The following is a 24,527-nucleotide window of genomic DNA, read 5'->3' as shown; positions in this document are numbered from 1 at the left end:
TGCTGAACCAGAAATGAGTAAGTATTTTCCAGCCTGTAAATGGATGATGATCCACAATTCTCTCTAAAATTCAGCTTTCTGGAGCAGAGACTCTCCAAAGTTAGTGCCTCCAAGGTGTATACTAAAAATGCAGCTCCCCAGTCAGATTATTTATGAGGAGTCATCTAATCATCTAAGAATTGAAATCATCTGTCTACCAAGATTATCTTAAGACAGACTATGGACTTTTCTTTAAGAAAAAAAAATGTATATATATACACATATATGTATATATATGTATGTATATATATGTCATTGTAAAAATGCAGATTAAGAAGTATTATAGAATTTATGCATTATGTATTTTTGGTATCATCAGTTGATGAAAGGGTGACAAATGCAGTGTAACCTTATAGAGAGTTCTTCCTATTCAAAGGTTAGCTCATTTCTCTAGTGTCCAGCCCCAAATTTGGAAGCAGTGGCCTCTTAGCAACTTAATAGCTTTCCTAAGCCACCATGTCAGATATTCAGAAGGAGCCATAACGAATCATGTCAATAATTTTTGAGTTTCAAACCTTTGCTGACTAGGAGAAACAGACTAGAAAGTGGGGCGAAGGAGGAAAAGTGATATTACTGGCAGGCGTAATCATTGCAGGACATGTAACTGCCAGTCGTCTATCAAAATGTTGGTAGGCAGTTCACTGTATTTCTAGGCAATACTGTAATGAATCTTCATAATGATGAGTTTGTGGCATCAAGATTAAGTCACAACCTTCCTCTTTTTAAGGAAACAGAAATATGTTCTAATCTAGAAAGATTTCTGTAGCGACTGAAATGGTTAGAATTTTAAGAGTTTTTGGTAAGTAAGTTGGTAAGCTACAGTTATCTTGGCAAAATATCTCATCTTTCTATAATGCCAGGTAGAAGAGATCAAAGAAAGTTATAAATCACGATCTGCTTTGGTCATTTTTAGTTTACAGGAATTTTAAGAAAAGATCTTTGTCTCAGTTGTCTTTTTATTTCCAACAGTTCTTGGTACTGAATCTTATCCAGAATACAGACTATATAAATGTTTATACAATAAATGAAGCGTAAGTGTCTGTGTATTAACAGTAAAGATACACTTTTCTTTGAAAACATAAAAATGCTTCTCTTTCAAAAGAAGGCTTTAATAACAGACCAGATGTTACAGATCTTTGATAAAGTAATGCCCTCTCCTAGTTATTGTTGGGATGTCTTGTGTCACTTTTATAGAGACAGATTGTGATACCCATTCCTTTAATAAAGTTCTCTTTGGTAAACTCAGAAAACGTCCTGTGGAACCTTGTTTAGATGGCAGTGCATAACGTGCTAACTTTTTAATCTGGGCTGATGGTGGTGGGGGATTTTGCTTGATTTTGGGATTTGGGTTGTTTTTTTTTTTTTAATCTTGAAATAGCTGCTGGAAAGGATGGAATTGTCTTGGACTTCCATTCAAGAGGAGATCCAAGATCTCAGGTAGATAAAGTAGCCGTCTCATCTTTTTTTCCCCATTACATAGAAATGTGCCTTAAAATGAATATTCTAATTATTTTCATGTGTTTCACTCTGGACCATGTAAAAGAGAAACCAGAGCATCAGAGCTTATACAGTGGAGTTACAGTTCTCAGGCTTGGAAAATGAGTGTTAGCAAGATCCTTGTAGCATCGTTCTTTATGAGCAGACAGAAGCCCATTTCACTGAATGTGTTAATTAGAAGTGCCTGACCTACTTAGCTTGTTTTCGTTTTGGAGAGGCAGTAAGATTTCGTGCAAGCACTGTATTTTATATATGTATATGCATAAACACATCTGTGTGTGTGTGTGTAAGATATTATTTATACACACATACACATAATATACACACAAACATACACATACATACAAAGTAATAGTATTAGTCCCTGAGAGAAAAAGCACTGCAAACTTGTGCATGGTCAGCTGTTAGGATGTGAAGTCTACCATGTGTTTTCTTATGGGTAGCAGCCAATGCAGTGCTGTCCCAGCTTTCTACTTGTTAATAGCTCAAGATATAAAAAGCAAAAATATGTATAGCATATGGCTCTTTTTCTTCCATGGGAAAGTGAAATCAGCTGAAACTGGTTTTGTATGTAGAGTTTTACTTTATGGTGACTTGTGTGGGATGAATATATTCCTTATATTGGAAATTAAACTATTTTCCATTTATATTCTATAGCATAGAATACATAAGTGATATGTCTTCTTGTTCTCAGAGTAAAATCACAGGCCAGATTCCAGTAGTGTGGGCTAATAGAGCTAGAATGATTGGCATTCAAATCCAGGCTTTGCCATTTATTAGCTTTCTCCTACGCAAGCGTTTTTAATCTTTCTAAGCCACTGCTAACCTCGTTTACAAGATGGGCATATCTCATAGGATTGTATTGGAGATTCATTGGGGGAAATGCAATATTTCATTAAGCATATTTAATAGTTTAATTAATATTATTTCCCTTCCTTAATTCTGCCCCTTTCCCATCCCCCTGATTCTTAATTTTTATGAATACTGATTGACTACATTGATATCAGGATGAAAAAATCCAAAAAGGAAGTTCATTCCTTTAAAGCTGTATGTGTTTCTCAGTATTACTTTGGATAAGATTAATTACTATGTTAATCATAACCTTATATTTGCTGGTTAATGTTACATTGAATCTTTTTAAAGATTGCTTTGTTGAGCAAGAGAAATATGTGCTTCTGGTTTGCAGATCCCTTAATAACCACCTTTTCAATTGCAAGAATAATGTAACTAAAAAATACAGACTGATTTAGTGGAAAATTCAGATCCCTGCCAAGGCCACTTGTAAAGCTCTCTACTGGCCTGGGTGTCATTCCCTTAGTTTTAAAGAAAAGACTGAGTGGCGTGAGGGGAATATATAGCTAACTTCCCAATTCATTACATTGAAAGAGCGTGGCCTGTGGAAAAGTGGAGAGTTTTCTTTGAAAGGACTGGTAATTTGAAAAGAGGATTTATTTTCAATAGCAGAATTCATTTATGCCATTGTAAAACTTTGCTTTCTGTTCAGCAGTTTACTAAACTCTCATATGTAATAGGTGATTAATCTTTGTTCCAGAAATACAGTTCTTATTTTTAGTGAAGTACCTGTTATGGAAAACATAAAATCTTTAGAAGAAAAAATTGAGAAGTCTTCACAGAATTTCATAATGTCATGTTCTGTCATGGTTGCCTAAATCTGCAACCGAATTATCCCTTAAACTGAGTTTCTCAGATTGAAGGGAATACAAGAAAAATCCAAGTTCTCTCCTTAAAGTGCTTTTAAATAAAATTTTAAATTTATAAGGAAGCGATAAATGTTACATGTTTTACAGTTAAAACGGAGAAGAAGACGGTACAATTTAGTGACGATGTTCAGGTAGAAACGATAGAACCAGAGCCGGAACAAGCCTACATTGATGAAGTGAGTGATTTCCTGTCTGAGAGCATCATACTTTCACTATTGAAGTTGCAATGGTTTTCTTCTCTTATTTAAAAAAATTCAGTACTTGATTAATGCATGTGTTTTGTTGTTATATACCTTCAAACAATACAGACGAAGCAAAGATTCTCCTGGAAATTTCCTCCCTAGTCCCATTCTTACCATGTCAGTGCTTATAGTTGTATCTCATTATTTTAATTCCTGTTTAATATTCCATAGAATGGACTTATCATGACTTCATTATTCTGTTGTTGGACAGTTAGGTTGTTTTCAGTTCTTTGTGTGTTTTTTGCTATTACAAACACTATTATAATGAGACTTTTTGGGTATATTCAAAAGAATGTGTGACTTTTTTTTTACATCTTTATCAGATTATAATTGCTTTACAATGTTATGTATAACAAAGAGAATCAGCTATACGTATACATATATCCCCATATCCCCTCCCTCTTGAGCCTCCCTCCCACCCTCCCCATCCCACCCCTCTAGGTTGTGTGTGACTTTTATTTTTAAATGCTCTGGAAATTATATTCTTTGTAACATTTTAAACTAATGATGAAAAATGAGATGTCATCTTTAAACTATGTGAGGGGATTTGTAGGTTTTTAGCCTTTTCTTGGAGGAGCCAGAAGCGGAAGGTTTGAAGAGCGCTGTTTTAGCGAAACGGGTTGTAGAAGCTGTGCTGAGAGCCCCCAGAGAATGTCCTGGCGTCAGGGAGAGTTAGGTTTGGCTCGAGCATTCCATCGGAAAATGCATGCTAGCGGTCTGTCTAGAAACCTTATTTCTCTGATCGTAGACAATTTCAAATAGGTTGTAGAATTCTGTAAACAAAGAGAAGAGAAATAATCCATGTGTTAGTTGACTCTCACTCTCATTTTACTCCCCTCTCCTTGTTTTGGCTGTAGGCAAACTTTTCTGACATGTGCCTCCTTTTTTAGACTACGTAAAATGAAAATTGTGAATCTTTTACGTTAAAAAATAATATCCATTTCTAAATATGGAATTCTTTTGACTTCAGAAGAGTGTTTTAATATACATGTGTCATTTTCACTCTCTAGTGATTTAATTCATCTCTCAAACGCTTATCCTTCTGTACAGAGTATAGAGTTTTGTTTTGGTATAAATAACTACTTTGCTTAGAATTGGTACTCTTTAAATTATTTACCTAAGTACCTATACTCAGTAACATAACCGTGTAAAATCCATGAATGGAGAAAAGTTTGTAATTATTACAGTAATATTCTTTGGTACATGAGATCTATATTTTGGGTTTTTAAAACTTACGTATAGATACATCTCTACTAATGTAATGTATAGATGTATTTATGTAATGATGCCTTCATTAGTTCTGTTGGTCTTACAGCAAAAGATTCTGACATAGATCTGAGTCATTGCTTTGAGATGCCTTCCAGCCTTTCACATAGGAGAATAGAGAAGCCATAAATCTTCCTCCTTTTTTTGATGACAAAGTGAAGCATTGGTGGAAAGAGAATGTAGAGTAAATCCTTCTGGTGCTACTTAGAAGAACAGCTGTACCAGAGCTGAGCTGTGCCTTACTGAAACAGCTGCTGTATTCTCCCTTGTAGAGAAGTAGTAACGGAGCTGTTAGTCACAAGTACTGCCAGCTTGAGAGAGAGGTTACGCCTGTCAGCATGGCAAGACTACAGCTGCCCCTAAACAAAGTGACAAGGTAGTCCACTAGCATGACTTAAGAGATTAAAGAGCTCACATGTTGTAAGTTTAGATGCTGCTCTATTTCTTCTCATCTAAGAGAATTTCTGGTAGCCGTTTCAAAAGGGCTCTGACTTCACATGATAGTAAAGAGAATACACGGACAGTAAATACATAGAAGCGAAATTGAAGTCTTCATATCTGCGCATTACAGGATTAGCCACTATCTAACTAATGAAGTGAGAAGGTATTGTTGCATAATGATTTGTTACTTTTTATAGTAACAGTTTAATTTCTGTAGGATAAAATGGACCAACTGCTACAGATGTTGCAAAGTACGGATCCCAGTGATGATCAACCAGATCTTCCCGAGTTACTTCATCTTGAAGGTAAACCTTGTTTTCCATTTCCCTTGCAAATAAAGAATAATTAGGATTAAATCTAGTGTTCTGTTACAGAGTGGTTTTATATTTAAATAAAATTGAAAATGATATAAACAATGTTAACATTTCTGACTCTTCTGTGACCAGTCTCACGTTTATATGCAGTTTAATTGAACCTTTGGTGGAATTCAAATTCTTATACTTTTCTACCCAAATTAAATATTTTATTCAACGTTTAAAAGGTTATAAAATTAAAATTGGTATTAAAAATTTCTGAGATCAATGCAATCAATCTAAAGTATTGATTTTATAAATAGCTAGGAAAATCAGTCTTGGGTTCTGTGGGCTGAGATTAATTAATAGAATTTTTATTATTCCAAATTAGATCTTTTATTCCTTAAACTACATGAATGTCCATCAGAGAGTTGCTTTCTTTTGCTGCATTTTCTTATATTTCTTTAAATCTTGTCATCTTAGCCATGTGTCACCAGATGGGGCCTCTCATTGATGAGAAGCTGGAAGATATTGACAGGTAAAAGGACATGCGCTCCGTCTGTACTGTGTACCTTCTTCTCCACAGATCTCTCTAAACTGCATATTGGAATAGAGCTGCCTTGTATTTTATTTTATTTTCATTTTAAAGATATGCCAGTTCTCATTCACTTGTTTTCTACTTGATGTGGGAATTAAAATTAGACCCATCTGCCCCCACTCCCACTTTTAAATGAGGATTTATTTGACTTTCATTATGTTAGTCTGTTTTAAAAATAAGGGTTAACTATTATAATCATATTTGCTGTGAGCGGCATCATCAGGGCCCACACATGACCCAACATCTGTTATTAATGAGGGAAACCTGGATATTTTGAGGTAAAGTCAAGTACAATAAGCTAGAGTCCTTCCAGCACAGCACCTAAATCTGAAACAGTTTTGGTTGCCTTGGAGCTAAACTATAGGATATTTTTTTTCGTTACAAGGTTAAAGTTTTAATAATGTCTGCTTATACCACTCTTTGCCATTTTTGCTATTTTGATGCTTCTTATTATTTAGAACATTATATCATTTAAATAGCAGTTATGTGTCACATTATTGTATAATATTTCAGAAAACATTCAGAACTCTCAGAGCTCAATGTTAAAGTGATGGAGGCCCTGTCCTTGTATACCAAGTTAATGAATGAAGATCCAATGTATTCCATGTATGCAAAATTACAGAATCAGCAGTATTATATTCAGTCATCTGGTGTTTCTGGTTCTCAGGTAAGCTTTTAAAAATGCAAGTATTTCATTTTAAATTCTCAAATATATTTGAGATTATTTGGAATAGCTGTGTTTTTGTAAAACGTGAAACTTTCTAAAAGTGATGTTTGGAGTAAAAATAAAGTTAAAAAGATTTTTTCACTTGACAAATACAATGTGTAGTGTGCTAGCAATAATAATAGTTCTTGTTCTAAAAAATTATTTTTCTGCAGGGGTGCACATCAATCACTGTCAAGCTTTAAAAAAAAACAAAAAACAGATACTTTGACTCTACCCAGACCTATTGAATCCAGGCATGAGGCCCAAACATCTGTATATTTTTAAAGCTTCATATCTGATTATCTAGTTAAGAACTACAATTTTTGTCTGAGTAAAATTTCTGATTATTACTAAATTCTTGTGAGTATCTACCATTTTCAATTTTATAGTGACTTTCTTTAATCTGCATTTTTTCCATTCCTTTACATGAGCATGTGTGTAATGCACCAGAGAGCCCTTTTTCCTCTCGTCATGCCCAGCAACTATTTCAAGAGCCCATTTCCCACAAACTCACTAAGTTCAGGGTATAGGGAGTAGTTAGTCAGACACAGCATTTTATCCATGTAGGGTAGCATAAACTTTGTGCAGATGAATTTTTTTTTGACGCAGTCCACTTCTGGAGTAAGGGGCCAGAACCCTGGAGAAGAGCAGCCAGGCCTGAGAAACGTGAGGCTGGATGACACCTACCCATGAGTCTTGATGCCAGTGTGAGCCAGCAGACAAAGAGAAACCCTTCACGTTCAATTCGCAAAGTACAAACAATTGTATTTGTGAGGACTGGACTAGCTGCGTCCATAATGAAGACCTTTTGGATTCTGTGTGTAGTGAGTCTCGTGTGGCTTAACACAGCCTTCAGATGATTGTTGTTTTGTTTCCTGATGAGTGTGTTACTGTCCTAACAGCTGCTACAAGTCTCACTCCCTGGACAGTGGAGTTCTGTTTTCAAACATGTGAAATGGAAGGATCTAATGGATACTACAGAAAATTCGAATATTATGTGTGTTTAAGATTCTGGGGGCACTTAAGACTAATCTCTTTAGCTTAGAACAAGTATAGTTTTTAGGTGCAGGGATACGCAAACAATGGCACAAGGGCAAAGTCCAGGCTCCCACCTCTTTTTTAAAATAAATTTTTACTGGAACACAGCCGTTCTCATTCGTTTCTCCATCATTGCTGGCTGCTTTCTCTATGGGCAGAGCCCAGTAGTTTCAACAGAGCGCACATGGCCCACAAAGCCCGCCCCATTTACTGTCTGGGCCCTGGACAAAGAAGTCTGCTGACCTTGCTTTAGGAGGATAGCTTGCTCTATGTTCAGTAAGCTGTAACTTAGGAGATATATCTATGTGTAGATGCCTAGAAATAAATGCCGACTGTTGCTGTAATGCAGTGAATTCAAACACACTTCTTCAGCATTTGGGGGTTCATTTTAGGGAGATACAGTATCAATGTGGAAAGAGGGATTATATTAGTATAAAATTTCAAGGTAAGTTTCTTTACTGCTTCTGTACGGAGACAGACACGAGTTTAGCTAATGTTTCCCTAAAAACAAAAATCATCAGAAGCCCACTTCACTGAAAAGCACTTTTTAAAACGCCTGTCGTAAAGCAACTGTACCCCAATTAAAAATAAATAAAATCTACATTAAAAAATAAAATAAAATGCCTGTCACCGGAAGGAACTCAGAAAACCATTTCAGAGATGTAATCGTTGCTCTTTTGTAAGTGAATGCATGCCTGTTGAAATCCGAGGGACCCTAATGTGTTTTGTCTCTGACCATCCTAGGTGTACCCAGGCCCTCCTCAAAGCGGTGCCTACCTGGTCGCAGGGAGCGCGCAGCTGAGCCAGCCCCAGAGCTACAGCCTTCCCCCAGAGCAGCTGTCTTCTCTCAGCCAAGGAGCCGTGCTGCCTGCCAGCCCAGCCCTTCCTAGTCAGCAGGCTCAGGCTTCCTACCCCAAGTAATGTGATCATTGGCTCTTGTTTGCTTTTAGTGCTGTTAAAACTCTCAGGTGCCCTTGGTCATCTGTAATCATAAAAAATGGATAAGAAAAATCCAGGGTAGGTGTCATCACTGATGCCAGACGGTCAGCCCCGTCTGAGGTGGCAGGTGGGTTCTGTAGGACCCCCCTGCAGTGCTGCAGTCCTAGCCAGCATGCCAGCCCTCTGTCCTATTGAGTCCTTGAACTGCTGTATTCTGGTTTTAGCTTTGTGTTTTTTATATTCCTTCCATCATAATTTCTTTTGTTTTAATCTGAGTCTGTGATAATATTTGTTAAGAACTTCAATGTAACTTAAATTTATTTTGATAACTGTAATTTAATGCTTTACACAAATTTCACATAAAAGCTGAATGTTCCTGTGGTTATTATTTTAGAATTTATAGTTCTGGGCTGTCTCTTAAAGACAAATATTCCCTTCTTTTTACCCTGTGTGGGAATTTAGTATATATCACAGCATGATAAACCACATGAAGAGACAGTACAAGAAGCTGTACGCCCCTGTGGTTCATGGGGCGAGTAGCTGAATATGAAATGACAGACCCATTGTTCTGGTCCTTTACTTAGAATGCCCCTATCATGTAAATGATTATATTCATACATTATATCATTCATAATTTATAAATGCCTTTTCTACATCAGTGGGCATCTAAGCTGAAGTCATCACTTTGGATCGAATAGGTAGAGGCTGAAGAATTCAGTGTGTGTAACTCCAGAGGTCATGATGTTCTGACTCACGACACAAGTCTCTGGGTGGCACAGGTACAATTTCTAGGGACCTTTCCATCAATGTGGGAGTTGCCCAGGATGCTCCTATACTGCCCTCACTCTTGTATTGTTCATCCTCCAAAGAGTCACACTCTTGGGATGCTTGGGGATCGTCAAACATGATTTTGTGGTCACATCTCGTATTCTGAAGTGACCTTAAGAAGGATGGTTATGCGGAAGCCTGTTACAGGCATCAAACAGCAGCAACAAGAAAACAGCGCTCCCTACTGGGTTATATAGCTTAGGAAAAAAGTTAAGTCTAACTCTGTTTGTCCAAGGACTTCTTTTTCTTTTCTTTTCTTTATTTTTTTAAGTCTCAGTTTGGTAAAAAGCGCATACCCTTACATAGAAATTGGTAGGGAGCAACTATTAGGAGAGTAACATGCTGCTTTAAAATTAGATCAAAGTGAGTAGAGGTAGGTATTGCTGAGAAGTTAGCCAGTGTACTCGACTAGTATATATAGGAACCTCTCAGATACTTTAGTATTAGCCAGAAGTGCCACCTCTGTCCCAGCTAGTCCTCTGTTACCATGTCACATGCTGCTCTGGATGTCTCATTACTGGAGATTACTTGGGATCCATTCTTAGTTCAGAACCTTGAAGAATTATCCTTGTAAGTGAGATTCTCTGTTGGGAGGTTCTTAAACCATGATGTGCTGTAGAGCCAGAGCACCTTGTCGCTGTTTGCTGGGGGCTGCTCTGTCCTCTTCTGCCATTTGCATGCGAGACCCCCGTGCAGGACCCACGCTGTGTTCCAGGGCCTGGCTACTGATGTGCTGTAGCTGTAAATGTCACCTCTCCAGAAACACAAGTACATTTCAATAGGTGCTTTTTGCAGAGCATTTCTTTGAAACGTTTAGCCCTCTTCGCTGGGCTAATTGCTGCTTATTCTTCAGCTCTTAGCTTAGCTTCGTCGTTACTAGAAGCTTGTCTTGCCTTCCCACCTCGCCAGAACTGTTCCTCCTCTGATGCTGTCTCAGGCCCCCAGCACCTCGTGTTATCGTGTTGTCCTCTGTATCTCCACTAAACTGTCATATCTTGAGAGCTGGAGCGGCATCTTTCACCTTTAGAGCCACACTATGTAGCACAGAGTTTTACACCTGGTAGGAACTCAGTAAATATTTGATAAGTAAATGTTTTGATGGTAATTTCAAGGGCTGTGTTAGGCCAGTGAGATATATCTTTCAATTCCTTGAAAAGGCTTCACACAGGCTTTGAGGCAATTTTTTTTTTTTTTTTTTTTTTTGCGGTACGCGGGCCTCTCACTGTTGCGGCCTCTCCTGTTGCGGAGCACAGGCTCCGGACGCGCAGGCTCAGCGGCCATGGCTCACGGGCCCAGCCGCTCCGCGGCATGTGGGATCTTACCGGACCGGGCACGAACCCGTGTCCCCTGCATCGGCAGGCGGACTCTCAACCACTGCGCCACCAGGGAAGCCCAAGGAGGAATTCTTTTCCCCCCGTTTTTGGTAGGCAGGTTTTTTCATGTCCTTCAGTTTGTATCTAGGAGGCAATTTCTTATTCTTTTACATAGAATTTTGGTTTTAGGGTGGTCACTTTTCCAGACTTCTGTCACCCTAGGGTGATATTACTGATAACTGGAGATGGTGGTACTGATACAGTTTTCTAGACCTACCTGAGTGATGGTGGCCACGATGATACTAAGGTGACCAAATCTACGTACTTACTTGTCGGTTATTTCATTTTACATCTGTTAAACAGATGTTTTCTGTGTCTGAGTTTGACGTTGTAGATATAAGTGAGATCATACGGTATTTGTCCTTCTCTGTCACAGGGGCAAGGTTTCCTTCTTTCTCACGGCTGAATACTATTCATGTGTGTGTGTATCTCTATCTCTGCCTCACACCTTCTTTACCCATTTATCCCTTGACGGACCCTTAACTTTTCCCGTTTCTTGGCTATTGTGAGTAATGCTGCAATGAACATAGGAATGCAGATACCTCTTTGAGATCCTGATTTCAGTTCCTTTGGATATATGCCCAGAAGCAGCATTGCTGGATCATATGGTAGCTCTATTTTTAATTTTTTGAGGAACCTCCATACTGTTTTCCATACTGACTGTACCAACACTGCATAGATGTTCTCTTTTCTCTACATCTTCGACAGCAGTCCTTACTTCTGGTGTTTTTGATCATAGCCAGTGCAACAGGTGTGAAGTGATACCATGTGGTTTTGATTTTCTTTTTCTGGTAGATAGTGATGTTGAGCACCTTTTCATGTGCCTGTTGGCTATTTGTATGTCTTCTTTGGGAAAATGTTTATTCAGGTCCTCTGCCCATTTTTTAATCAGGTTGTTAGGTTTTTTTTTTTTTTTTTAACATCTTTATTGGAGTATAATTGCTTTACATTGTTATGTTAGCTGCTGCTGTGTAACAAAGTGAATCAGCTATATGTATACATCTATCCCCATATCCCCTCCCTCTTGTGTGTCCCTCCCACTGTCCCTATTCCACCCCTCTAGGTGGTCACAAAGCACCGAGCTGATATCCCTGTGCTATGCGGCTGCTACCCATTAGCTATCTATTTTACATTTGGTAGTGTATATATGTCCATGCTACTCTCTCACTTTGTCCCAGCTTACCCTTCCCCCACCCCATGTCCTCAAGTCCATTCTCTACATCTGTGTCTTTATTCCTGTCCTGCTCCCTAGGTTCTTCAGAACCTTTTTTTTTTTTCAGGGTTCCACATATATGTGTTAGCATACGGTATTTGTTTTTCTCTTTCTGACTTCACTCTGTATGACAGACTCTAGGTCCATGCACCTCACTACAAATAACTCAATTTCATCTCTTTATATGGCTGAGCAATATTCCATTGTATATATGTGCCACATCTTCTTTATTCATTCATTTGTCAGTGGTCACTTAGGTTGCTTCCATGTCCTGGCTATTGTAAATGGTGCTGCAATGAACATTGTGATACATGACTGTTTTTAAATTATGGTTTTCTCAGGGTATATTCCCAGGAGTGGGATTGCTGGATCATATGGTAGTTCTATTTTTAGTTTTCTAAGGAACCTCCATACTGTTCTCCATAGTGGCTGTATCAATTTACATTCCCACCAACAGTGCAAGAGGGTTCTCTTTACACGCTCTCCAGCATTTATTGTTTGCAGACTTATTGATGATGGCCATTCTGACCGGTGTGAGGTGATACCTCATTGTAGTTTTGATTTGCACTTCTCTAGTAATTAGTGATGTTGAGCATCCTTTCATGTGTTTGTTGGCAATCTGTATATCTTCTTTGGAGAAATGTCTATTTACGTCTTCTGCCCATTTTTGGATTGGGTTGTTTGTTTTTTTGATATTGAGCTGCATGAGCTGCTTATATATTTTAGAGATTAATTCTTTGTCAGTTGCTTCATTGGCAAATATTTTCTTCCATTCTGAGGGTTGTCTTTTTGTCTTGGTTATGGTTTCCTTTGCTGTGCAAAAGCTTTTAAGCTTCATTCGGTCCCATTTGTTTATTTTTGTTTTTATTTCCACTTCTCTACGAGGTGGGTCAAAAAGGATCTTGCTGTGATTTATGTCATAGAGTGTTCTGCCTATGTTTTCCTGTAAGAGTCTTATAGTGTCTAGCCTTATATTTAGGTCTTTAATCCATTTTGAGTTTATTTTTGTGTATGGTGTTAAGGAGTGTTCTACTTTCATTCTTTTACGTGTAGCTGTACAGTTTTCCCAGCACTACTTATTGAAGAGGCTGTCTTTTCTCCATTGTATATTTTTGACTCCTTTATCAAAGATAAGGTGACCATATGTGCGTGGGTTTATCTCTGGGCTTTATTTTCTGTTCCATTGATCTATATTGTGCCAGTACCATACTGCCTTGATTAATGTAGCTTTGCAGTATAGTTTGAAGTCGGGGTGCCTGATACCTGCAGCTCCGTTTTTCTTTCTCAAGGTTGCTTTGGCTCTTGGGGGCCTTTTGTGTTTCCATACAAATTGTGAAATTGTTGTTCTAGTTCTGTGAAAAATGCCAGTGGTAGTTTGATAGGGATTGCATTGAATCTTTAGATTGCTTTGGGTAGTATAGTCACTTTCACAATGTTGATTCTTCCAATCCAAGAACATGCTATATCTCTCCATCTGTTTGTATCATCTTTAATTTCTTTCATCAGTGTCTTATACTTTTCTGAGTACAGGTCTTTTGTCTCCTTAGGTAGGTTTATTCCTAGGTATTATATTCTTTTTATTGTAGTGGTAAATGGGAGTGTTTCCTTAATTTCCCTTCAGATTTTTCATCATTAGTGTATAGCAGTGCAAGAGATTTCTGTGCATTAATTTTGTATTCTGCTATTCTACCCAATTCATTGATTAGTTCTAGTAGTTTGCTGGTAGCATCTTTAGGATTCTCTATGTATACTACCATCTCGTTTGAAAACAGTGACAGTTTTACTTCTTTTCCAGTTTTCACTTTCACAATGTTGATTCTTCCAATCCAAGAACATGCTATATCTCTCCATCTGTTTGTATCATCTTTAATTTCTTTCATCAGTGTCTTATACTTTTCTGAGTACAGGTCTTTTGTCTCCTTAGGTAGGTTTATTCCTAGGTATTATATTCTTTTTATTGTAGTGGTAAATGGGAGTGTTTCCTTAATTTCCCTTCAGATTTTTCATCATTAGTGTATAGCAGTGCAAGAGATTTCTGTGCATTAATTTTGTATTCTGCTATTCTACCCAATTCATTGATTAGTTCTAGTAGTTTGCTGGTAGCATCTTTAGGATTCTCTATGTATACTACCATCTCGTTTGAAAACAGTGACAGTTTTACTTCTTTTCCAGTTTGGATTCCTTTTATTTCTTTTTCTTCTCTGATTGCTGTGGCTAAAACTTGCAAAACTATGTTGAATACGAGTGGTGAGAGTGGGCAACCTTGTCTTGTTCCTAATCTTAGTGGAAATGGTTTCAGTTTTTCACCGCTGAGAATGATGTTGACTGTGGGTTTGTCATATATGCCTTTATTATGTTGAGGTACGTTCCCTATATGCCTACTTTCTGCAGAGTCTTTTGTCATAAATAGACGCTTTTTCTGCGTCTATTGAGATGATCATGTGGTTTCTGTCCTTCAGTTTGTTAATATGGTGTATCACATTGATTGATTTGCATATACTGAAGAACCCTTGCATTCCTGGGATAAACCCCACTTGATCGTGGTGTATGATCCTTTTAATGTGCTGCTGGATTCTGTTTGCTAGTATTTTGTTGAGGATTTTTGCATCTATGTTCATCAGTGATATTGGCCTATCGTTTTCTTTATTTTTGACATCTTTGTCTGGTTTTGGTATCAGGGTGATGGTGGCCTTGTAGAATGAGTTTGGGAATGTTTCTCCCTCTTCTATATTTTGGAAGAGTTTGAGATGGATAGGTGTTAGCTCTTCTCTAAATGTTTGATAGAATTCGCCTGTGAAGCCATCTTGTCCTGGGCTTTAGTTTGTTGGAAGATTTTTAATCACAGTTTCAATTTCAGTGGTTGTGATTGGTCTGCTTATATTTTCTCTTTTTTCCTGGTTCAGTCTCGGAAGGTTGTGCTTTTCTAAGAATTTGTCCATTTCTTCCAGGTTGTCTGTTTTATTGGCATATAGTTGCTTGTAGTAAGTTCTTATAATCCTTTCTATTTCTGCAGTGTCAGTTGTTATTTCTCCATTTTGATTTCTAATTCCGTTGATTTGAGTCTTCTCCCTTTTTATCTTGGTAGTCTGGCTAATGGTTTATCAATTTTGTTTATCTTCTCAACAACCAGCTTTTAGTTTTATTGATCTTTGCTATCGTTTTCTTCATTTGTTTTACATTTTTTTCTGATCTGATCTTTGTGATTTCTTTCCTTCTTCTGACTTTGGGGGTTTTTTGTTCTTCTTTTCTAATTGCTTTAGGTGTAAGGTTAGATTGTTTATTTGAGATGTTTCTTGTTTCTTGATGTAGGATTGTATTGCTATAAATATCCCTCATAGAACTGCTTTTGCTGCATCCCATAGGTTTTGGACCGTCGTGTTTTCATTATCATTTGTTTCTAGGTATATTTTGATTTCCTCTTTGATTTCTTCAGTGTTTTCTTGCTTATTTAGTAGTGTATTGTTTAGCCTCCATGTGTTTGTATTTTTTACAGATTTTTTCCTGTAATTGATATCTGTGGTCGGAAATGTGGTCGGAAATGATACTTGATACGATTTCACTTTTCTTAAATTTACCAAGGCTTGATTTGTAACCCAAGCTATGATCTGTCCTGGAGAATGTTCTGTGAGCATTTGAGAAGAAAGTGTAATCTGTTAGTGTTTGGATGGAATGTCCTATAAATATCAATTAAGTCCATCTTGTTTAATGTATCATTTAAAGCTTGTGTTTCCTTATTTATTTTCATTTTAGATGATCTGTTCATTGGTGAAAGTGGGGTGTTAAAGTTCCCTACTATGATTGTGTTACTGTCGATTTCCCCTTTTATGGCTGTTAGCATTTGCCTTATGTATTGAGGTGCTCCTATGTTGGGTGCATAAATATTTACAATTGTTATATCTTCTTCTTGGATCGATCCCTTTATCATTTTGTAGTGTCCTTCTCTGACTCTTGTAATAGTCTTTATTTTAAAATCTATTTTGTCTGATATGAGAATTGCTACTCCAGCTTTCTTTTGGTTTCCATTTGCATGGAATATCTTTTTCCATCCCCTCACTTTCAGTCTGTATGTGTCCCTAGGTCTGAAGTGGGTCTCTTGTAGACAGCATATATATGGGTCTTGTTTTTGGATCCATTGAGCCAGGCTATGTCTTTTGGTTGGAGTATGTAATCCATTTACATTTAAGGTAATTATCTATATGTTTTCTTCCTATTACCGTTTTCTTAATTGTTTTGGGTTTGTTATTGTAGGTCTTTTCCTTCTCTTGTGTTTCCTGCCTAGAGAAGTTCCTTTAGATTTGTTTTAAAGCTGGTTTGGTGGTGCAGAATTCTCTTCTTTTGCTTGTCTGGATAGGTTTTAATTTCTCTGTCGAATCTGAATGAGATCCTTGCTGGGTAGAGTAATCTTGGTGTAGGTTCTTCCCTTTCATCACTGTAAATATGTCCTGCCACTCCCTTCTGGCTTGCAGAGTTTCTGCTGAAAGATCAGCTGTTAACCTTAGGGGGATTCCCTTATATGTTGTTGTTTTTCCCTTGCTGCTTTTAATATTTTTTCTTTGTATTTAATTTTTGATAGTTTGATTAATATGTGTCTTGGTGTGTTTCTCCTTGGATTTATCCTGTATGGGACTCTCTGCACTTCCTGGACTTGATTGACTATTTCCTTTCCCATATTAGGAAAGTTTTCAACTATAATGTTTTCAAATATTTTCTCAGTCCCTTTCTTTTTTTTCTTCTTCTTCTGGGATCCCTGTAATTTGAATGTTGGTGCATTTAATGTTGTCCCTGAGGTCTCTGAGACTGTCCTTAATTCTTTTCATTCTTTTTTCTTTATTCTGCTCTGTGGTAGTGTTATTTCCTCTATTTTATCTTCCAGGTCACTTATCCGTCCTTCTGCCTCAGTTATTCTGGTATTGATTCCTTCTAGAGGATTTTTAATTTCATTTATTGTGTTATTCATCGTTGTTTGCTCTTTCATTCTCCTAGGTCCTTGTTAAATGTTTCTTGTACTTTCTCCATTCTATTTCCAAGATTTTGGATCATATTTACTATCATTACTCTGAATTCTTTTTCAGGTAAACTTCATATTCCCTCTTCATTTGTTTGGTCTGGTGGTTTTTTACATTGCTCCTTCATCTGCTTCATATTTCTTGTCTTCTCATTCGGCTTACTGTGTTTGGTGTCTCCTTTTCATAGGCTGCAGGTTCGTAGTTCCCATTATTTTTGGTGTCTGCCCCCAGTGGGTAAGGTTGGTTCAGTGGCTTATGTAGGCTTCCTGGTGGAGGGGACTGGTGCCTGTGTTCTGCAGGATGAGGCTGATATTGTCTTTCTGGTGGGCAGATCCACATCTGGTGGTGTGTTTTGGGCTGTTTGTGAACTCAGTATGATTTTAGGCAGCCTCTCTGCTAATGGATGGGGTTGTGTTCCTGTCTTGCTAGTTGTTTGGCATAGGGGTGTCCAGCACTGAAGCTTGCTGGTCGTTGAGTGGATCTGGGTCTTAACGTTGAGATGGAGATCTCTGGGAGAGCTCTCACTGGTTGGCATTACGTGGGGCTCGGAGGTCCCTGGTGGACCAATCTCCTGAACTCAGCTCTCCCACCTCAGAGGCTGAGGCCTGACACCCGGCTGGAGCACCAAGACCCTGTCAGCCACATGGCTCAGAAGAAAAGGGAGGAAAAAAAAGAAAGAAGGAAAAAAAATTACAATAAATAAAGTTATTAAAATAAAAAAATATTAAAATAAAGTAATAAAAAAGAATGGAAGAGAGCCCCCAAACCAATAAACAAATCTACCAATCATAACAAGCACTAAAAAGTAAACTAAGATAAACATATAAATCAGAAACTAGTCAGTTGCATACAGCAAACCCCAAGTCTACAGTTTCTCCCAAAGTCCACCTCCTCAATTTGGGATGATTCGTTGTCTATTCATGTATTCCACAGATGCAGGTACATCAGGTTGATCATGGAGATTTAATCTGCTGCTCCTGAGGCTGCTGGGAGAGATTTCCCTTTCTCTTCTTTGTTCGCACAGCTCCTGGGATTCAGCTTTGGATTTGGTCCTGCCTCTGTGTGTAGGTCAGCGAAGGGCATCTTTTCTTCGCTCAGACAGGACGGGGTTAAAGGAGCAGCTGATTTGGGGGCTCTGGCTCACTCAGGCCCGGGGGAGGGAGGGGTACAGAGTGCGGGGCGAGCCTACGGCGGCAGAGGCCAGTGTGACATTGCACCAGCCTAAGGCGCGCCGTGTGTTCTCCCAGGGACGTTGTCCCTGGATCACGGGACCCTGGCAGTGGCGGGCTGCACAGGCTCCTGGGAGGGAGGTGTGGGTACTGACCTGTGCTCGCACACAGGCTTCTTGGTGGCGGCAGCAGCAGCCTCAGCGTCTCATGCCCGTCTCTGGGGTCTGTGCTTATTGCCGTGGCTCGTGCTCGTCTCTGGAGCTCGGTTAGGCGGTGCTCTGAATCCCCTCTCCTTGCGCACCCTGAAACAATGGTCTCTTGCCTCTTAGGCTGTTCCAGACTTTTTCTCAGAGTCCCTGCCTGCTAGCTGTGGTGCACTAGCCCCCTTCAGGCTGTGTTCACGCAGCCAACCCCAGTCCTCTCCCTGAGATCTGCCCTCCGAAGCTGGAGCCTCAGCTCCCAGCCCCACCCGCCCCGGCGGGTGAGCAGACAAGCCTCTCGGGCTGGTGAGCGCCGGTCGGCACCGATCCTCTGTGTGGGAATCTCTCCGCTCTGCCCTCCGCACCCCTGTTGCTGTGCTGTCCTCCGTGGCCCCGAAGCTTCCCCCTCCACCACCCGCAGTCTCCGCCTGCGAAGGGGCTTCCTAGTGTGTGGAAACCTTTCCTCCTTCACAGCTCCCTCCCAGCGGTGCAGGTCCCGTCCCTATTCTTTTGTCTCTGTTTATTCTTTTTTCTTTTGCCCTACCCAGGTATGTGGGGAGTTGGTTGCCTTTTGGGAGGTCTGAGGTCTTCTACCAGCATTCAGTAGGTGTTATGTAGGGGTTGTTTCACATGTAGGTGTATTTCTGATGTATTTGTGGGGAGGAAGGTGATCTCCACGTCTTACTTCTCCGTCATCTTGAAGGTCCTCCTGAATTCTCCTGGATGGGTCCAACAAGGATGGTTCCCCGGGTAGTTTCTTTTGGCAGAAAGAATTCAGAGACAGAGGGGGAGGTCAAGAAAACAAAATGATGATTTATTTAAGCGATGGATTGTTGGGTTTTTTGCCCTTGAATTGTATGAGTTCTTTATGTATTTTGGATATTTACTCCTTACTAGATAATGTGATTTGCAAATATTTTCTCCCATTTCATAGGTTGCCTTTTGGTTTTGTTGATGGTTTTCTTTGCTGTGCAGAAGCGTTTTAGTTTGATGTAGTCCCACTTACTGATTTTTGCTTTTGTTGCTTGTGTTTTTGCTGTATATTCAGGAAACCGCAGCCGAGACCAGTCTCAACAACCTTTTTCCCCTGTCTTTTCTTCTAGGAGTTTTACAGTTTCAGGTCTTAAATTTAAATTCCATTTCAAGTTCATTTTCGTGTGCGGTGTAAGACAGGGGACCTTTTTCATTCCTCTGCATGTGATTATCCGGTTCTCCCAACACCGTTTGTTGAGGAGACTGTCCTTTCCCCATTGAGTATTCTTGGCTCCCTTGGCAGCTATTAGTTGACCATTGATTTGGTGTTTTTGAGCCTCAAGGTTCTTAGGGGCCAATGGAGGCAAACACACACAAAGTATGTTGTTACAACACAAATTACAAATAAAAGTATATGCAGAGTGCTTGAGGAGCCTCAGGGTTCAGGGAAGATTTCCAAGAAAAATATGCTCTTAAGACTGGAGGAAAAAGTAAGAGTAATTGTCTGTCATGAACAAAGATGTGGGTCTCATGCTTTTGTTTACCTGACATGCTGTGAAATGCATGGTACCCATGGAATGGATGAAATGGGGAGCAGTGAAAACGCACGGTGCATGTTGGGCATTACCAGTGGTGCAGTGTTACTAAAGGGTTAAAGTCTCCGGGGGGAGAGGTGAGAGAGACGCTTGGACTTACTGACAAGGATAATGGATGGTCTGAGATACCATGTTAAGGAGCTTGGGTCTTGTCTGGGAAAGCCCGTAAAGAGCTTCAGATGGTGATAGTGTTGATGGATTCATACGGACTAGATTAGGAGCTGGGAGGTAGTATATTAGGCAAGAAATGATGAGTGTCTAACTACAAGATAGGGATGAGAAAAGGGTTATTTAGAGATGAGCAAATGATTGCCTGTGGGTAACACGGTGGGGAGATAGTGCAGAGCAGAGATATGAGAGAATTGCTGGGTTTTAACCCTTGAACAACTGGGTGGATGGTAGAACTTTTACGTTGAGATAAGGAATATAGTACAAAGTGGGAATGATTACAGTGATAGCTAACATTTATGGGGTAGTAAGCACTAGGTGTTGTGCTGTATGCTTTACGTGTATTAACTCATTGACGGTAATAACCCATGAAGTAGGTACACTATTATCCCCATTTTATAGATGAGGAAATTGAGGCAGGGAGCAACGGCTAAGGTCCCATTTAGCTAAGATACAAAACTAGGCATTTTGGCACCAGAGCTTAGCACTTAGTCTCAACATGATACAATAGCATTGTTGTGACCCTTATCCATGTGACCAATAGCATGAAACCTGAGTTCTTGTAATACTTCATATTTCATAACACAACACTTGTGGAATGATAATGGGTGATGCCTTTAAGCATGACTTACGTGGCTACATTAGTTGGTGGAATATAGTAGCAAATGACTATCTGTTATAATAGTGAATTGGTTTAATTTGTACAAAGTACAAGAGTTTTGAATTTACCAACATTGATTTATAAACAATCTAGGAATTGAAGAAAAGTTTAAAAATAGGCAGTATTTTGAAAATTTTAGGCAATTGCCCATTGTATAGTTTGTTTTACATTTTTCACAGAGAGGTGGGGGGGAAATCTGCTTGTTAAAGCTCTTCCTATTTCTCTTTGTATGTATCCTGGTGTCTTACACATAGTGGAAACTCGACTGTCAGGTTGGGGATGGGAAGAGAGGAAGCCGAGACATGAATCAAGACAGCTCGAAGGAGTTCTGGTCGGTGGGATGGGATCCGTGCAAGTGGGGGCACCTTGCACAGGAGCACACTGGCAGGTGGTCGGTCCCAGCAGGAGGCGAGGCAGGATGTAGCCGTGGGTGTGGGTGCAGACAGTGGGTAAATGTGTTAGTGGGAGTAGATAGAAGGTCTCTGTTGTTTGCTTCTCTGTTTTCAGGGAATAAGACAAAGGAGGATATCAGGTCTTCATCTCCCCTAGTCTTCCAGCACTGCTCTTAGGGACCAGCATTTCCGTGTGGCCAGACCCAGTGGTCACGTCCTTTTTGAAGTACTTTCTTCACTTGGCTGTGACTGTGCTCTCTTAGTTTTCCTTCTGCCTTATTGCCACTCTTCAGCCTTCTTTGCCTAGTGCCTCTTGATCTCCCTGACTTCTAGCTCTAGAGCTCAAAACGCGGAGTGCTTTTTCCTCTGTCTGCAGTCGCTCCCTGGGGGATGTCATTCAGGCCCCTGACCCTGAACGCTTGTGTGTGCCGATGACCCCCGAATTTGAGCTCCGAGCCCTTACTTCTCTGCTGGGCTCCAGACCCGCATAGCTGACCGCCTGCTCACTGTCATTTCTTGGCAGTCTCCTAGGTATCTCACTTGACATGTCCAAAACTGCTTGATTCTCCCTCCCCAAATCTGCCGTGGCCCTTATCTGTAGTCTTTTCCTTTTCAGTAAATGGCTACTATACCAGAGTAGAGTAGGACTTAGTTCTAAGATTTTACCTCAGACATGATGTAAACTTCCTTTGATGGAAGTTCCTTCAAAATCGGACCCTCCCCTCCCCTTTCCTCCATGGCTCTCGCCAGCTGCCCGACGGGCTCTCACAGGGACGATTCCAGCAGCCCCCAGTCAGGTCACCTGGCTTCTGTCCTGGGCCCGGTGAGCCTGTTAAAGCCAAGTCACATCGCATCGCTCTTGTGTCCACAAGCAGCCAGTGTGTCTCCGTCCCACTTCAGTACACGCCAGAGTCTGCATGGCCCTGCACTCTGCGGCTCCTCCTCCCTGCTTCTGCCGCATCGCTCCGGCCACCCAGGCCTCCTTGTAGCTCCTTGAACACACCGGGCCTTTTCTCTTCTCAAGGGCCTGCTTTTCTCCTTGCCTGAAAGCCTGTTTTCCTAGCTAATGGTGTCACTCCCTCCCCCTCTTTCCAGGTCTCTGCTTCAGTGTAGCTGTGTCTGAGCAGCCTCCAGGACCACCCTGGATACCCAGGAATCGCTTGTCCCAGGAACTCGGGGTTCTCCCACGATGCTTTACGTTTCTTTATACCACCTCTTGTTACTACCTCTTCACATATTATACATTTTTTTATCATCTCTTTTATCCTGTTAGAATGTAAGCTCCATGATGATAGGGACATTTCCCCCTTCCTTCTTGATGATATCCCAGTGCCTCAAATAACAGTGTTTGGCACGTTATAGCTATTTACTAAGTATTTATTGAACGCGTTGCATGAATGAGTAACTGTCTCATGAACAGCTTTCCGGTTCATCTCTAAACGGCTGTGGGTAAGTCAGTGTTGATCTAACCGAGTGTTCTTTCCCTCCACAGCACGATGGGCACTTCCGTTCAAGGAGGCACGTATCCCAGCCAGGCTTCAGTGTATAGTCCTCCTCCTGCCGCCCCCGACGTCACCATATACCAGAATGCAGGGAGCAGCCTGTCCCAGGTGCCGAACTATACTTTAACATCGGCGCTGCCCCAGCCGCCTCCGCCCCAGCAGCCGTACTCTCCGAAGGCCCTGCTGTAGGGCTGGGATTCCTCTTTGTGGCAAATACCTGCTAAACGCCATGACAATGTTATGAGATTCTTTGATGTCTTAAGATTTGTTTATCCTCAGCTTATAGGAATCGTATCTTGGTCAGCAAGTTCCAATATTCCAGAAGGGAGACCTCTCTTCAATTTGCACTGATTTTTAGAGGTCCTCTCCCCATCCCCCAGAGGAATGAAACTACTTACAGCATCTAATTCCTTTCGTAATATGAAAGAATCAGTGCAAGATTATTTGTCTCGTAAAATTACCTGGTCTGCAGAAAGTCAAACTGGCAAGCACCCTTGTGGCAGATGTGTGCATAGATCGCTGTGTAACTTCACTTGTGGCCACTTTGAATCACGGTGGTGATCATGTGAATATATTTAACACTGTTAACTTAATTGACATTGCTGTTTTATTTTAATCATGAGCAACTACCATGTTTCATAATGTTTTGTGTAAATTTAAGACAATTACACTGTCCTTTTGAACTGCAAGAGAACAACGCTGTAGCATATGTACATGAAGGCATTATGTTGTCCATGTTTCAGTTTCCCATTAAACTGAACCTTCCTTGGAGTAATTGTGCGCCGAACACACGTATGTTATGTCGTTGTGTGGCCTCTGCATACTTCTAGCTGTCATCACACCAGCGTACAGTAGCTAAATTTTTGGTGCACTTATAGGAAATGATGATGTTCCCTTTTAAACTTTTACATTTTGGCATGATATTTCAGAATACTGTGGGACCATGAGACAAAATTAAGTTGGACCACGTTCTTTATATCTTACTTTTAAAGAAATAATGTTAATTTACTTTTTCCTAGTTGAAGATAGTAATTAGGTTTCTAAGCTGTATACTGTGTTTATTGGTGGCAGTGACACCAAAGATAGAGGCAATGGATAGAAGCTTTGAAACTGGAAAGAAAACATGAATTACACTACGTTTTCAAAGTCTCTTGTAATTATTTAGGCTATAACAAAATTTGATTCATCTGTCTTATTCCACTGCTAGTCTTTTAAATATGTCTTTAACACAGTGTATCCTTCAATTCTTCATTAAAATGGATGTAAGTGGATGTTTCAAAGTCATCTAGATTCCTGGCTTTGCTTAACAGTTTGTTATTTATTCTTGTCTTTCAAACAGGATTTATGGGCTGTTCTCTCTCTGTTAAAGTTCTAAATGGAATTATTTTGGCTTCTTATTCAGGAGTAGTTTGAGTGAATGCTTTTCTTTTAATCCATATGTAATACGTTTTCTACTGACATTTTAATCTTAAATATTTATAATTTCCCTAGTTTTGTGCTATTATTTAAACAACTGAAAAATTGAGTTGAGCATTGTAGTAAATGAATTGCTTTAGTAACAGGTGTCACACCATAAATGAAGATTTAATTTATATTTTCTGAGACTTATGATCAGGTACTTGCTTTCCTTTTGGCAAATGATTCCATCTTTGGCAAAAGGTAGGTTC

The 24,527-nt window shown here is 39.8% G+C and overlaps 1 protein-coding gene across 1 annotated transcript in view; it reads left to right on the top strand.

Moving 5' to 3' along the window:
- STAM (signal transducing adaptor molecule) overlaps positions 1-23,049 on the top strand; it is a 45,131-nt gene extending 22,082 nt beyond the window's left edge. The window contains exons 8-14 of the mRNA XM_007460871.1: positions 1-17; positions 3,345-3,433; positions 5,424-5,511; positions 5,983-6,037; positions 6,611-6,764; positions 8,586-8,758; positions 22,851-23,049. Coding sequence (XP_007460933.1) covers positions 1-17; positions 3,345-3,433; positions 5,424-5,511; positions 5,983-6,037; positions 6,611-6,764; positions 8,586-8,758; positions 22,851-23,049 — 775 coding nt within the window. The remainder of the gene's footprint in view (positions 18-3,344; positions 3,434-5,423; positions 5,512-5,982; positions 6,038-6,610; positions 6,765-8,585; positions 8,759-22,850) is intronic.
- The last annotated feature ends 1,478 nt before the right edge of the window (positions 23,050-24,527 follow it).

The sequence above is a fragment of the Lipotes vexillifer genome, unplaced genomic scaffold (genome assembly GCF_000442215.2).
Source record: "Lipotes vexillifer unplaced genomic scaffold, Lipotes_vexillifer_v1.1 scaffold534, whole genome shotgun sequence".
NCBI classification, from domain to species: Eukaryota; Metazoa; Chordata; class Mammalia; order Artiodactyla; family Lipotidae; genus Lipotes; species Lipotes vexillifer.
The sequence above is the reverse complement of the archived record's forward strand: the minus strand, read 5'-3'. Positions and strand labels throughout refer to the sequence as shown.